The sequence below is a fragment of the Centroberyx gerrardi genome, chromosome 24, assembly GCF_048128805.1.
Source record: "Centroberyx gerrardi isolate f3 chromosome 24, fCenGer3.hap1.cur.20231027, whole genome shotgun sequence".
In the NCBI taxonomy this organism is placed as follows: domain Eukaryota; kingdom Metazoa; phylum Chordata; class Actinopteri; order Beryciformes; family Berycidae; genus Centroberyx; species Centroberyx gerrardi.
In genome coordinates this window covers 12481739-12497541 of record NC_136020.1, presented here as the reverse complement: position 1 = coordinate 12497541, position 15803 = coordinate 12481739, and the positions used below count along the sequence as shown (strand labels likewise).

The 15803-nt window shown below is 42.6% G+C and overlaps 2 protein-coding genes across 3 annotated transcripts in view; one reads left to right on the top strand and one right to left on the bottom strand.

Moving 5' to 3' along the window:
* Window positions 1-1897: 1897 nt before the first annotated feature.
* On the bottom strand, window positions 1898-4765 carry LOC139919805 (transmembrane protein 60-like). The gene is made up of 3 exons (XM_071909655.2): window positions 4614-4765; window positions 4191-4335; window positions 1898-3792 (listed from the first exon to the last, which is right to left on the bottom strand). Exons 2-3 carry the CDS (start codon window positions 4272-4274, stop codon window positions 3475-3477), a joined length of 402 nt encoding a protein of 133 aa, XP_071765756.1. The 5' UTR covers window positions 4275-4335; window positions 4614-4765; the 3' UTR covers window positions 1898-3474.
* A 510-nt stretch (window positions 4766-5275) lies between these two features.
* Window positions 5276-15803, top strand: part of LOC139919799 (protein PHTF2) — a 45312-nt gene continuing 34784 nt past the window's right edge. For both annotated transcript variants that reach the window (XM_078281864.1, XM_078281863.1), the window contains exons 1-2: window positions 5276-5384; window positions 9465-9524. The gene's annotated coding sequence lies outside the window, so the exon portion shown is untranslated. The remainder of the gene's footprint in view (window positions 5385-9464; window positions 9525-15803) is intronic.

Here is a 15803-nt window from a genome sequence, read left to right as displayed (position 1 = left end):
AAAAACCTGACAGGAACTTCTATATTTTTTGTACAAATGAGACAAAAAATGGCTGAAAACAAAGAAGCCTTCAGGGGCTTGTGGTGTTTTCATAGAGTTTATTTATCTCAAGGTTTGGTTTGTTTGTTTTTTTTCTATTTTGTTCCTGTGATTTTTAACTGTCAGCACTGTAGTGTACATAAGAAGTTTTGTAAAGAGGAAAAACCTTGTAGTGTGGTTTCTACTTTAAATATGAGCCTAGCTAATAAAAGGTTCACTGTATCAAAATGTTTTGTAAGAAGTCCTACTTCCTGATTGTCCACACATACTGGAGTCCGTCTGTTTTTTACCCTTTGCATCCATGCGTTTTGAACAGCTACAATACATTACCAACGGTTTGCCTTGGTCCGAGTGTCATGAAACATTTTATGCATGTAGGAATCGTTAGTTGTCAAACAAAAGAAAGGCTAAATTAGAGATGTAAGGTTTCTGGTTAATGTTAATCTTGTTGATGTTAGGCCACATCAACAAAGTAACCAACATTTACCAACCGTCACTGGTGAAGTTGTGTGTGTGTGTGTGTGTGTGTGTGTGTGAGAGAGAGAGAGAGAGAGTTGTGGTTGTGTGAAGACTGGAAACACCTGTGTCTTAAAAAGGACTTCAGAAGCCCCTTTCTCTCTTTCGCTCTCTCATTCTCTCTCTCCCCCTTATTCCTAATTCTGAGAAACCGTATACCTACACTTCTGTCTATTATGTACCTCACTCTGTTCTCTCTCTCTCTCTCTCTCTCCATCCCTCTCTCTCTCTGTTATACAAGCCACCCACTCACTGCAGTCTGCAGGGATGAGCTCAGCAGTTTCACCGGGCGAGATTAGAGCAGACAACACACACACTCTGCAGTAGCCCCATAATTTCGGGGCTGGTGTATGTCAAGTCCAATACAACTCACACTGCTTCTTTCTCTCTTCCATGCTTTCTCTCCCCCTCTCTCTCTCTCACACACACACACACACATCAGGAATGCCGGAGGAACTCGACTGACCTTTAAAGAGTGGGGGAGAGAGTAAGGCAGGAAGTTGGAGCTGAGACAAAGAAAGGGAGTGAGTGCCTTGCAGACAGAGAGAGAGAGAGAGACACAGATTTCTATGTGCTCTGTCTGCGTGTCAGAGGAACTGAAGTGTCCCCAAGAAGCCAAAAGGGCAGACCAGACACACACACACACCACACACACACACTGCTGTCGGCTCTGTGGTTGTTTGGGGAACTTGACAGTGTATTTCAGGTCAAGTCTCAGCTGGTATTTTCCCCAACCACAAGACGATGAGCTGACCAGTCTGTGGAAATCCAACAGAATTCACTTCATGAGAATTTCATTAGTCGTTTGTTCTTTTCCATACCGTTTGCATAGTCTGCAGAGTATGGAAACTACTGTGAATTTGTATCATTATTTGTAATAGTATGATTGCTGTATTGGTATTATTATGGCAATTTGAGATTACAATGTCTTGTTAATCATTATTAAGCAGAATTATACAGGACTTTTCTTGTTACAGAGTGCTCTTAAGCAACATTTAACCAGGTTTTTGTGCTGCAGAGCCAAATATACTGGGAGCTTTTTGTCCCACAGGACTTTTTAACTTTCATCAGCCTGATTTGAAAAGCTTAGTCTCAGCCTGGGACCTGGACTAATAGAAAAATACTGGTTAATGTACTGGTATTGTTGACATAGGTTGTCCCACTACGGACCATGACCCATTTTGGGGCCCGACCCGTAGTTTAAGAAACGCTGTCCAGCACTGGTGCTTGAAAAAAGGAGGTAGCCAAAGAATCAACATCCCACAATTTGGTGAGGAAGAAACAAATGATTTATTTTCTCACAAGACATACATTCATGAATAATATGTCAAATATTTTCTTCTCAAAATAGCCATTCCTTTACTTTTCAACATGGTGCAAAATGATGCAAAGAATGTATTTGAAATACTAATGAACCAAATGGCACAAAAACAAGTTTCACTCATGCACAACCTCAATCGTTAGTATTATTATTATACAGCTGACTTGTGAAATGTAACCCTGCAGTCACAGTCAAGTCAGCACAGAAACACAAGAAACCGCTGATAAACAGGAATACTCAAAGTGTGGAGAGCTTGGGGTGGCAGTGTGACTCGTTTCACACCACTGAAGCTGAACCTGCACAGGAACAAGATCTGACTTTTAATCCAATGTGTCCCATTTCTGATAGAGTTTCAGAATCTTAATACTTCAGTCACCAAGTATAATAAATGTCCACAGCAATGTTTCACGGTACATACTGACACACACACCTTTCAGGTCACATACAGGCCGAAGGATTCAGCCTGCAAAGAAAAAAGATCTGTGGGGTATTTCATGTTTCAGGACTGCCTGGTTAGCCAGATAACTGTGACAAAGAATTATAAGCGATTCTTGACGTCTGGAATAATTTCTCAAAAGAAATGTACATATTTGCTCTTATGGATGTCTTGCAGCCATACCAGTCTCTCATCATGAACAACACCTTAAATGTTATTTCATAATTTGTGAAAATGATTTGCCAAATTGAAGAATCTGAACTATCCTCCACATCTGAGTCACATAGAATTTAAAAAAACAAAACAAAGGCTTTTCGGCTCAGGTGTAAATGCAGCCATACAATATCTATATCATGTAATGAAATTCACACATTATGATTTGGTACCAGCAACCCCCCAAAACAATCACTCTTGACTCTTGGTGTTGACAAAAGCTTATAGTGTGGAAATTACACACGGCATCAACATTCACCAAAAATGTTGGCTATCATTCAGTCTCTCCCCATGTGACATTCTGAAGAAGAGCAGCTGTGCTAGCTTATGTACAGTGTGAAATCATACAGCAGGAAATAATATTGGAAATCTCAAATACAATACAAAACAAAACATTACAGGGCAATGCTGTCCTTCCCAGTGTAGGTTTCACAGTAGTTTCATACAGAGGATGTCAGAGCAGCTCCCCTGCTGGCATTTTTCAAACTATGCATTGAGAAGTAGAGCCATTATTTGACTCTTTTGAGCCATTTTGCAACTGTCAAATGTGTTGACTCTGGATTTCCCAGCAGCCCTCTGTTCCACATTTCCATCCTGTGTAGATCTCGTCAGGCAAGAAAGTGAGTCCCAGCTCTGCCAAAGCTCTCACCAGCATAGTCCACTGAGGTATAAAAACATCGACCCATCAATGATTCTCATATTTTTACAGGAAGTGTCTCTTGGTCTTGGGGTTAATACTAGTGTCTGAGACAATGACTTTACTCTCCTTGAGCTTTGCTCCTCTCAGGAAACAGGAAACAGAAACATATTCAGGCCAAACCAAAGCTCCCAGTAACACAGTCCACACTAAACGCAACCTTATTCACAACTCCTATTCTCTTATTTTTCGATATCTCTCTCTTGGCGTAATGATTCATGTTGGGGTCTGAAAACAGCAGTCCGATCCCTCTTACGCCTCTCTCCTGTCAGGAAAGATATTGAGCCCCAGCTCCACCAGCGCTCCCAGTAACATCGTCCACAGCGGTATGCACACAAACGTCAGCTTAACGTCGGCCAGCTTCTCCAGCTTTGCGCACAGCGTCAGGCAGAAGCCGAGCTTGAGCAGCATGGCCGTCAGGTACCAGGCGCGGAGACGCAGGTCCGGGGAGCCGTTGCGCGGGTCGTAGCCGGGTTTGCAGCGGCCCGCCATCTTGACAGCGAGCATGAGGATGAGGATGCCGTCGAAGACCCAGACGGGGAGGAAGATGAGGAACCAGTTCCACTGCACCTGGAGGAAGGAGAATATGCAGAATGTAAGTCACATGGTCGATGCTTTTATCTAAATGCCTCTTCCAGTGCCACGAGTTCACACATTATTAGCATGAGTCAAACCCATAACCAGATAAGATAAGATATGATGAACTTTATGAATCCTGAGTGAGTCATACTTTATTAACTTTATTAAACTGGGTCACTGCAGCAGCAAAAACAGGATATAGATAAAATACAATAAGTAGAACACACTGGAGATTAAAGATACTGCATCCTCATTGTGCTAATGTGTTGTCTGCTTCATTTAATTTCCCCTGAAACACTAAATAAATTCACAACCTGTGCAGGAGCTCAGAGTGAGGGGAGACTTTGACCTATGACCTATGGAGGAATAATAACACACACGCCAGTTACCTTCCCGTCCAGTTTGAGCACTAGCATGATGAGGAAGACCAGGGTGAAGACCCAGGTTAGCAAAACCCTCTGGGCCAGAGACATCTCACTGACTGGCAGACAGATCCTGCAGAGAAAAGGAAAGCAGGAGGCAAACAGACAGAAGCTAGAGAGACAGAGAGACAGACAGACAGAGAGACAGAAGAGGTTAGAGACAGTCAGAAACACTGAAAATTATGATGAATGCTTGGTCAGTGAAATATTTTAGCAAGCTAACTATCTACAGTAAAGAAGAGACACCGGCATACCATTACATAAACCATATTAACGTTAGTAACGTCAGTCTTTAGATTAAATAGCTAACATTAGGTATACTAAGCTAACGTTAGCTTTGATAGCATGCTAGCAGTTACTGTTCAGCCACCGTTTATTTAGTTAACCTACCTCACTTCAGTGTATTTGGAGAGCGGTGACCAGCATTGTCGTCTCCCTTATGCCACACAATAAAACTCCCAATGTTTCAAAAGATGATTTACGTTACATATTCGCTGCCAAAACGTATTGCATCAGTTAACGTTGACAGACAAGATCAAGAATTTCGTTCCGTTATGTGTGTTTATCCCGCCCATCTTGAATATCAATTGGTTCTTATTTTGTCGGTGTCATTAATTCCACGGTCGCTATTGGATTTATTTAATGTCAATCATAGTAGACTCTAACCGTAAAGTGTTGGCAAAAGCGCAAGCCCTTTTCACTCTTCCCTGCAGTAAGTCTGTCCCTCCGCCAGAGGTAAGTAACGTTCTTTCTATTTCTCCTGGTTGTTGTGTTTCTAAACGATTCCCTGTGTTATTGACTAACACAGCAGCATTTTGTTGCCTTATATTTTTCACTTTTCGGTAAATTGTACGACGAATCGTCCAAATAATATGTGAGCCCATACTATGTTTTCCCTATTTTCTGAACAGCGCCGAGAGATCAAGACTGCAAATGTTCCTGCGCATTTATACGGTTGTTGTCGGCTAGCAGTTGAAGTTGTATTTTTACAGTGAGAGAGACAGAAAGGGAAAAGCGATCGCTTCAAATATCGGCGACCAGACGTTCAGCATCTCTCACAGACAATGGATAAGGTTGGCTAGATCCGTACACTTTAAATTGAATTTAGAAAGCATAGTTTCGTGTGCGGGGGGACTTGGAGCGACCGTCGCAGTCAGGGAGGTAAGACTGAGAGCTTGCATGCCATGTTTGAATAACAGTGATCAGGATTTCGTTTTAGGGACAGCTATCTGGGGTCTTTGTGCCTGCTTGGTAGCTTAGCTAACTAGCTGTAGCAAAACAGAAGCTAGCAGCAGGACAGGCTGTGTGTGAACTGTGTGGAAAACAGGCTCACATCTCGATGAAAGCTAGCTAGATGACCTCTCAATGATTTATAGAGCCGCAGACAAGCCAGGCAGAGTTCATGTCCTTGTTGGAGTAAAAATACAGACAGCTATTCTATTCTATTCTATTCTATTCTGCTCGGCTTTAATCTACTCTGCTCTAATCAACTCTGCTCAACTCTACTCCTATCAGTTCCATTCTACTCTACTCTGTCGTTTCACTCCATTCTATTCCATACTAATCTATCCGATCCTATTCCACTCTACTTGTCTCTACTCTATGTCTCTACTGTCTCTACTATGCCCTACTCTGTTTCATTCACTCTATTCTATTCTATAATAATCAATTCCACTCTTCTCTATTTACTCTACTCTATTTGATTCCACTCTATTCTATAACAATCAATTCTATTTTATACTATTCTATTCTATTCCACTCTACTCAGCTCTACAATAGTCTAGTCTAGTGTAGTCTACTCTATTTCCTTCAATTAAATTCTGTCCTATTTTATTTTATTTTATTCCACTCTATTCTAATCCACTCTATTTCATTTCACTCTATTCTATTCTATTCTATTATATTCTACTCTACTCTACTCCACCTAGCTGGTGACATAGCTGACTAGCTAACTGCTGGTTTTATCTGTCCTTCCCATACGAGCAGAGCAGCAGAGAGGCTTCAGCAGGCGGTGTGGCTCGGAGTTCGGCCAGCCTGCTGATTATCCAACCAGCCCGTCTGTTCCAATGTCTGACTAATGTTGTCATCACTCGTCCCTGCAGGTTTTCCACTGCGCTCATAATTTGACCCCCGGGTTAACCTTTCACATTGCACTGACAGAGCCGACACCATAAATATCAGGAGAGTGAACTCAAGCTTAACATCCCTGTAAGTCGTGTTTCATTTACACTGCAGTATGGATCACTTATCAAAGATGTGTGTGCAGGCCAAAGAGCAGATTTGACTGCATATGATTGGGGATTTCTGTTGGCATCCATGTTAAGCCATGTTAAAATACTGACACCAGCAGAGGAGACCAAATACAGTGTAGCCCACTGTCCCTTAGACTTAGCCGTTTACAGTAGCATTGTATAGTGTGGACTTCTGTTTTAATCTAGGAATATTGGTCATTTAAATACTTCAACGGGTATTAGTGCAGTATTTTCGATCAAGTTTTAGGAGCAGGCATGCAAGCAGAGCATTAACAGAGAAACACTGTTGTATAATGATGAAGTGAACCTCTAATTTCATTGACTCTCTTGCTGGCAGCATAGCTAAGTAGCTCCACCTGATTGAGTCCTTTAGTTATTCAGGTAGTCGCACTGAGATGGAGACCTGAACAATCAGAGCCATCTGCAAATGCATTTACAGTTTTACATCTTAGGCTCTAAGCGGATGCTTTTATCCAGAGCAACTTACAGTGAGTGAGTGCCACGGTCGAGTAATGCTTTAGTTCCGAGGTCAACAACATTAAGCAAACAACAAGCAAAGAGAATATACACAAAACCATTAGACGGTTCAGTAAGACATACACTCAGCAACAAGCAATAATCCACATCTAATGCCATTAGCCATAAACTACAGGCTGTCTGGTACGGCATTAGAAACAGTTAAACATTTACATTCATCAGAAAAAGAGGTTCAGTGTCAATGCTTTTAAAGTCTCAGATGAGGGTTTCGACACGGTAAATTTTATTTGAAGATTCCACTTTGATCCAGCAAAACGCTGAATCCCCCGGCTGCTCCAGTGCAGCTGTTCGGCAGCCGCAGAGAGCTGTGGTTGTCCTGGGAATCTCCCAGGTGTGAATGTGTGTGGATGTTTGAACGTAAAGCAGGGCGGTGCTGAAATTGAGCAAGTGCACTCAGCGAAGGTTGAAGAGAGTTGTCTGTTTGTTGCTTGTCGACAGATGAGATGAAATCACTGTTGCTGCTACTTGAATGTCGACAAGACCGGCGTTGTGTTACACCCTGCTAGAGTCATACAGACCAGGGATTCCCAGGACGCTCATAACACACACACACACACAGCCTGTGGGTGGGGCTACACTGTGCCTCTCAGACAGTGATTGATTGTCATTCAGGCCAGTAGTACATTCCAGTTCAAGTACCTTGTAGTTAAAGAGAGATGTATATACAAAGAGTCATGTAGGTTCGCTTTTCCTCAGGGCGCTCAGAGATCAGTGCATTGTGTGTGTGTGTGTGTGTGTGTGTGTGTGTGTGCACGTGCGTTAGTGTTGATTTGCATTTATATGCCCAAAGTGGATTGCAGCGGTTGACTGGCCGTCTGATTAAGTGTCTCATTGTGTGTGTGTGTGTGTGTGTGTGTGTGTGTGTGTGTGTGTGTGCGCGTAATTCTAGCATCCACATACCCAGACTGCTGTTTATTGTCTCGGAGTGTCCGACTAGCTCGCTCTGTTGTATCTCTCTTGTTCTCTCTCTCCCCCCCCCTCTCTCTGTAGAGCTCTCAGACGAGACTCTCTATTGTACGTTTTGAATCTGCCTGCAGAGCTGGTTACATCATCAGCTGCAATATAGTCACATCACACACTGGACTGCAATATCATTTTACGTTTACAGACGTAGAGCGGCGTATAGAGCTGTGCCGTAATTCATAGAAATAAAGCAGTTCCAATATTGACTGCTGCAAATTTTAAATTACTAGAGGCTGCTGTTTTTATTATCAGACAGCCTCCCAGTCACAAAAATAGCAATACGTCAGTACCGTGCAGCTCTGATGGAGCAGACTGACAGGTTCCCTTAATGACAAGGTTGACAGTGTGTTACACCAGGAAGAGTCATGGCTACAGGCAGGATTGGAGATCCGCAGCACAGCAGCCACATTTTACTGTGGATCCAGACATGACCAGCCAACTTCTGCGGGTGTGGTGAATCTTTTATATTCTAAAAATCAGATTTGGCTAGTAAAAATCCATCAGGGAATCCATCAGTCACTGTGGCTGGTGGACAGGAATTTCCCGACTATGCCAGTGACGGATGTTTTGAGGAATGGCTTTAGTAGCCACTGAGGTCAAACCCTGACAAGATACAGTGAGACTTAGCTTGTCATCATCAGGAAGGCCATGATGAAGGCTAACTGAGGATGATGATGATGTGATGGTGATGTTTATTAGGATGAATAGGGAGGTTGGGGGTAATGATAGTGATGACGGTGGTCGCTCTGCTGAGTTTCCACAGGAGCTACACTGAAAGAAAAGGTTGGCTGTTATAGTTCAGAGAATTCATCCTCCTGTGTCTTGAGTCAACGTGTGTGTGTGTGTGTGTGTGTGTGTGTGTGTGTGTGTGTGAAGCTTGGCACACAGATACAAACAGAGAGAGGCCAAAGGCTTTTTTTAAACCTCACTGTGCAGCCTCATCACGTGGAGACCAGCGAAAGCCCAATTACACAGTGCTCAACACACACACACACTCACACAGACACACACTCATGCAGACACACAAGTACACACACTGGAAACCCTTCACTCATGCAGAAATTAGATGCAGTAATTAGGCTGATTGACCACAGAAAGCTTCTCTTTACCGATTGACTGGTTTAACCAGCATCACAAGCACACACACACACACACACACACACACACACACCACACACACACACACACACACACACACACACACACTCTGCAGGGATATTCAGGCATCTCTCCATAGAAGGAGTGCTTGCATAACTTCAAAGCTATTTCAACTGTATGAGTGTACAGACACATACAGTTAGTTATTTTATTGACACAAAAAGATAAAACATTTGGGTCCAAACAATATACAAAAAATCATATATACAATAAACCCATAAGTTACACACACTCCTCTCTTGCTTTGAATCTCAAATGTGATTCTACCAGACCAGACACACTCTTGAACTCATCTGACTCTCTCTCTCTGTTTTGTTTTCCAAATGTCCAGCTCCTGTCCTAATTTGGCTGTGAGGACGAAACACCAGTCAGCTACACAGCCTGACCAGAGGTAAGACTAGTGTGTGTGTGTGTGTGTGTGTGTGTGTGTGTGTGTGTGTGTGTGTGTTGTATAGAGCTATTTAGAGCCTTTGAATTCATTGTGTGTTTACTACTGCCCCCACCCCCACACACTTTTTTTTGTCTGAGCTCCACATGCACTCCAACACAGCTTGCTCTGTTGCTGTGAGTGTCAGCTGCCAGAGACACACACACACACACACACACACAGTGACCCTGCTAAGACAGCAACACCAGTTCATCTGTACTGTTTATGTGTGTGTGTGTGTGTATGTGTGTGTGTGTGTGTGTGTGTGTGTGTGTGTGTGTGAGAGAGAAATAAAGTGAATAAGAGAGATGGAAAAATAGAGGAGAGTGTGAGACGGGCCATTTCCCCTCTCAGAAGAGCACTACAGGAAAACACAGGGCTTTATTTAGCGTGTGTGTGTGTGTGTGTGTGTGTGTATGTGTGCATGTGTGTGCAGACTGGTAGTTCTTTGTAAGTTGAGACTGCAGCCCATCCACAGTCAGCAGCAGCAGTTTGTGTGCGTGTGTGTTTGTAAGACTGTGTCTGTTTTCAGTTCGTCTGTGGTTACTGGTTTCCTTTCCAGCACACACACACACACACACACACACACACACACACACACACACACACACACACACCACTTCTCCATTCTAAGCTATATAACCCAGGCTGATTATATTCACTCATCCAGAATAGTTTTTACTCTTATATTGACGTTGTCACTGTTTAAATATGATAGTATTGTAGAAACTTTAAAGATTATTTTTGATTTTTTTACAATCCTATCGAAATTGTAATACCTTCCCTATCAACTGCTGCTTAGTGAATGAGTGTAGATCTCCCTGTACTGTAAACTCTGTTAACATCATAATGTTATAGTCAAATTAAGCAGTAAAAGTTCTATAATTTCATTGACAGATAGGATTTTACTGAATGTACAACTTTGACAAAACCTACACATTTCTGTCATCGTAAAGCTCTGTATTGATATTTGATCGGCACTGACTGACCTATATCAATCTGCTGTAACATTGATTGTACTGTACTCTGTGTGTGTGTGTGTGTGTGTGTGTGTGTGTGTGTGTGTGTGTGTGTTGCTATATGATCAAGCCCTGTAGGTCAAGTGGAGGGTCGTGTGGTGTTACTTGAGATTGTCAGGGAATCACCCTACATGATGGAAAACCTGATCTCTCTCTCTTTCACAAACACACACACACACACACTCTCTCAGAATCCCCCTGACACCTCTGACCCTTCATCGTTGATTGAGCAGTGTCATGTTTCCCGTATACATACACACACACACACACACACACGCTCACGCTCAAGCACACACACGTGCGCCCTTGCCCCAGCTCAGAGAGCGATGTAACCTGTACCCCTCATGAAATATACAGAGCATCCCCAGAGAGAGCGAGAGAGAAGCAGAGAGAGAGAAAGAGAGAGAGAGAGAGACAGGCTAGGGTTACATATCACGAGTTACCAGACCTGGAGGCGGTCTACACTTCTGCTCCTGTGCTCATTAAGCATCTCAGCGAAACGTTACACAGGCATCTTGTGATCAGTATTTTTTTTTTTTCTTCATTAAAACTGTTTTCCTTTTAGCACGCAGTGTTATCCGCATTGATTCTGTCTCATTGGCCAAAGCAGTATTGCCATACTCAATAAATCTGGCCATACAGAGCAGCGTTTTGGTTGGTTCAGATGGGCATCTGTGCCTGAGGAGTCCGTCCGCATTATTGCTTCATGCTCAGTTTCCAGCGAGAGTGGTTTGGCCGCCGCTTTCCGCTTTTCTCAACCCCAAATTAGCGGCATCATTTCCACGTACCGGGCATGAACTGTAACCTAAAAATACAGTTCATCTATCAATTTTAGAAGCAAAACCCTGTATTTTCTACTGGCAGATTTGTTTAAAAAGCATTCAGTTTCCTGCGTCGTTGTGCCAGTGTTATCGCCAACAGAGGGATGATTTCTTATTGGTTTTTGCTCTCTTGTCGACCATCAGTGGCGAATGAAGTCTGGTGACTTCCTCACTAGTTGAGGATGTTGATGGAAAACTGAGCATTCATCACACCGCTAATCAGTCGCCGTCACCAGCTCACTATCACGTGAAAACGCGAACTCAGAGAGAAATCAATTTAAGAAGTGATGCGGTGTGTGAACAGTTAAAACGAGCACTCTGACCTCGCCGGCTCCCCCCTCGCGCTCCCTTGACATCATTACACTGGATGGAGTGTATACAGTTACACATCACGGGTGTTAGGAAATGCAGCAGACACCCACTGACCTTAATGTGTTTCTCCTCTGCTCTGCTTGGCTGGAGAAACTTCCAGAGAATACTGTATATATAATCACAAAATTATTATGGTATGGCTGGGAACGCAAGGGCCAAGGCTGCTGTGTCTTAAAGGAATACACTGGTGTGTTAAATTAGCTCTTTGATCGATGTACTGGTCTGCCTGGAGAAGTCATGAAAGTCCGACATTAGACACACACAGTGGCACACAATTACGTGAGACATTGAGGGCAGATGGAGAGATAGTTGAGTGTGTGTGTGTGTGTGTGTGAGAGAGAGAGAGAGAGACGGAGAGAGAGTAGCTGTAAGGTGTCAGATTCAAAAGTTGGAGGTTGCATAACAAATTATATAAAATGTTATGAGAACCATTCGAAAATAGCCGCCTCATCTTGCAAACACACACACACACGCGCACGCACACACACACACACCACACACACACACACACACACACACACACACACACACACACACACACGTACACAGACATGCCTACCACTATGGACACCCTTGCTCTCACTCTCTTAGCCCTTGCTTAGCCTTAGTGTGTGTGTCTCTCTCTCTCTCTCTGTGTGTGCGTGTGTGTGTACACACCTGGCAGTTGGAAAGTACTTATGAAATAAAAGTTCAAGTGGGTTAACCAAAGTTATTTTCAGTGACTAAACACACACACACATAGAACACACATGCACAGTAAAATGTATGAAGCTACATTGTGTTCATCACTGAATTGTGTGTGTGTGTGTGTGTGTGTCCATATGCCTTGACTTATTTCCTTTATAGTCCTTGACCATGTGCCAGTCGTTGTTGTCTATGGTGTGTATTGAGGCCGTGGTAAAGCAGGGTTAGGGTGAGGTTTCAGTTTGTGCTTTAATATACAGACACAATGACAGAGACTTGGTTAGCATTGTTAATATGACTTGGCATTAGTAAGACATTCTGGTTATACTGTCAGCATTTCCCTGACAGACCTGTATGTATTTGCTGGCAACATGTCCTGGGTGATCTGAGTAGAGCTGCAACGCATAGAAATGCATTGAAGATCTGCTTACTCAAGCCGCTTCTGCAGGAGGACAGAGATGCATTTGGCCACATTAACACCCAAGTGTTTATGCAGGTGCATCTCCAGCCCTTGTATTAATACAGTAATGGAAATAAATGTTTATCTAGGTCTAGGAAGCGTACACAAATCAAGTAAGGGGCAGGCAGCGGAAACAGTAACAGTGGAACAGTAGAACTTACTAGGATTATTGAAAATAGTAACAGACTGAATGTACAAAATATTAGGGACACTTTCTCTTTTCATGAAGTACACTGATGAGGTGAATCCAGGTAAAGGCCATTATCTCTTATTGATTTCCCTTATTAAATCTATACCAATCACAAAGGAGGAGATGTAGATAAAGGGAAGCAGACGAGTTGCAGAAGGATTTTTTTAAGCTTTGAGATATGAAATTTAAATTTCTCAAACATTCAGCAAATATCCAAACATGAATATCGACAGCTACTCGACATAAACAGACTTTTTTCAGACAAACCATGTCAAAGAACCGCTTCAGAGAAATCCTGTGAGAGTGTTGACTGTCGGTCGGAGGAATAGAGGAGAGAGAGACAGGTGCTGCGTAATCACGTTCCCAAAAGGATTTAATGGACAGAGCTCATTATATGTGTGTAAATATTTGACATTAAGCAAATGTTATTCATGCTGGTTATTTACCTGTATTGTGTATATATACTGTAAGACAGGCTATAGGAAATATGAGATGAGTGCGTGAGTAAAGGCACATTACAAGAATTCCATGTAGGCTAGTAAATTCAGATGAACAATCCTGTCATGTTTTTTAAATACCTTATAGTTTATTACTGTTCAGCATTTAATTGGTAAGTCCCTTTTTGCTGTTTTGATAAGTGCTTTTGGCGATGTGCCTGTAATATTTTATGTAATAATGCACACAATAAAACATAAAAAAAAAAAAATGCGGTGATGACAGTAATGAGCTCAACCCCGCGGTAGGTGTCACATGACCGCGGTAATGCGGTAACCGCCACAGCCCTAACAACCCTAATAAAACTGCTGATTACCTGCCATGTATTACAGCATGTAAATGTTAAGTGGACAGAGGAGATGCTTTGATGTAAATGCAATCCAGCTATTGGAGACATAAGACAACTGCACACACACATTCAGTTCAGATTCTTCTCATTTTTTGGAAGTAGTTGTCCATATAAAGTTCTACATAGAGATTTTATCCCACTCCCAATGTCACTGAAAACCCCCTTAGATGCTGATTTCTGCATGTCTATGTACACAGTGTGGTTTCACTCTCTCTCTCTATTATCTTTTAACCCCCTCCTCCAATAGGCAGCATGAAGCCTTGTGGAGATCACATGTACACACACACACACACACACACACGCACGCACGCACACACACACAGCTTTTTACATGCTCCCTTCTCCTGCTCCCACAAACAAGACACACAAGCACGGACGTTAACACACACAGCAGATACACATTCACACACACTATCAACCAGCATGGGCACAGAAAGAGCCCCTATAAAATTTGTGGCCTAAATAATAGATGGCGGCCATTACTTGGCCATTCTCTCTCTCTCTCTCTCTCTCTCTCTCTCTCTCTCTCTCTCTCTCTCTCTCTCTCTCTCTCTCTCTCTCTCTCTCTCTCTCTCTCTCTAAATGGGTCAGCTTAGACAGAGCAGCGGTCAGACAGACAGACAGGCTTGCCAAGGCTAAGGGGTTGCAGACTAGCCCTGTGTGTGTGTGTGTGTGGTTGTGGTACAAGCTGTGGAATACTTACACAGCTTTGTGATGTTGTGAGTTTGGGAATGCAGCTGCCTTGTTGAGAAGTGTTGGCTGAAACCTGTATTTAAAAAAAAAAAAGGGGCAAAAACAAGAAAGACCAGGCGCATCACCCCCTTCTCTCTCACTCATTCACTCACACATACACACACATACGCAGACCAACTGAGTAAATGACTGCAGGTAAGGAAAGGTCGAGAAACATATGGCTAGTATGGTTGGGTTTGAGGTTGATTTTAAGCTGCTTAATATTAATAATAATAATAATAATAATAATAATAATAATAATAATAATACTCAAAATTAAATGTGAACAGAGTTTGATTTCCCGAAAATGTCAGGAAGTTGGTTTCAAATGTAGGACGGTCTGTAGGAAAAGACTCAACTGTTTTCTTTTCAATGTCAAGGAATTTTTTCCTCCTGTGACCAGAATATATATATATATATATATATATATATATATATATGTATGTGTGTGTGTGTGTGTATGTGTGTGTGTCTGTTTCTTGTGGCTGGACTTGAGCAAAACAGAGCTTATTTTGGGAACACTGTGTGTGTATGTGTGTGCGTGTGTGTGTGTGGTTTTGGAAAAAGTGTGTTTGGAAAAAGTTTCCAGACTATTTCCCCATATTAAGATGTTTTCCAAAATAAATAACAGCCTAGTAGTTTACACCTAATCCTGTGTATGAAGCTGTATTAGGCAATAGTGTGTGTGTCTGTGTGTTTGCGTCAGCTAGCATCAGTGTTGGCATCACATCGAGGTATCGCAAAGGGATTTAAGGCTTTGAACAGCGAGGATTTGTCTGTTTTCTCATCACTATCTTTGGATGGTGGATTTGAAGGATTTGAAGTCTTAAAGTTGTCCAAGTGGAGTTCGGTTTACAGTGTGTGAGAGTTCAAAACAGAAAACAGAAAACACTGCTGTTTGTGGTGACACTCCAGTAATGATGGGGTGTTTTACCCTGTTTGTCTGTCTGGACGCAGATCTCCGTGCTTCTCTGTCTGGATGAATGTTGTTTTAAGACTTTCATCACTCGATCACGTCAGGAAGCGTTCAGCAACAGGTCCGGATGCACAGAAATCGGACAACAAGCGTAAACGCCATTTTCAGCGCGGATATGCGGTGATGAGATCTAATCACATCTGAT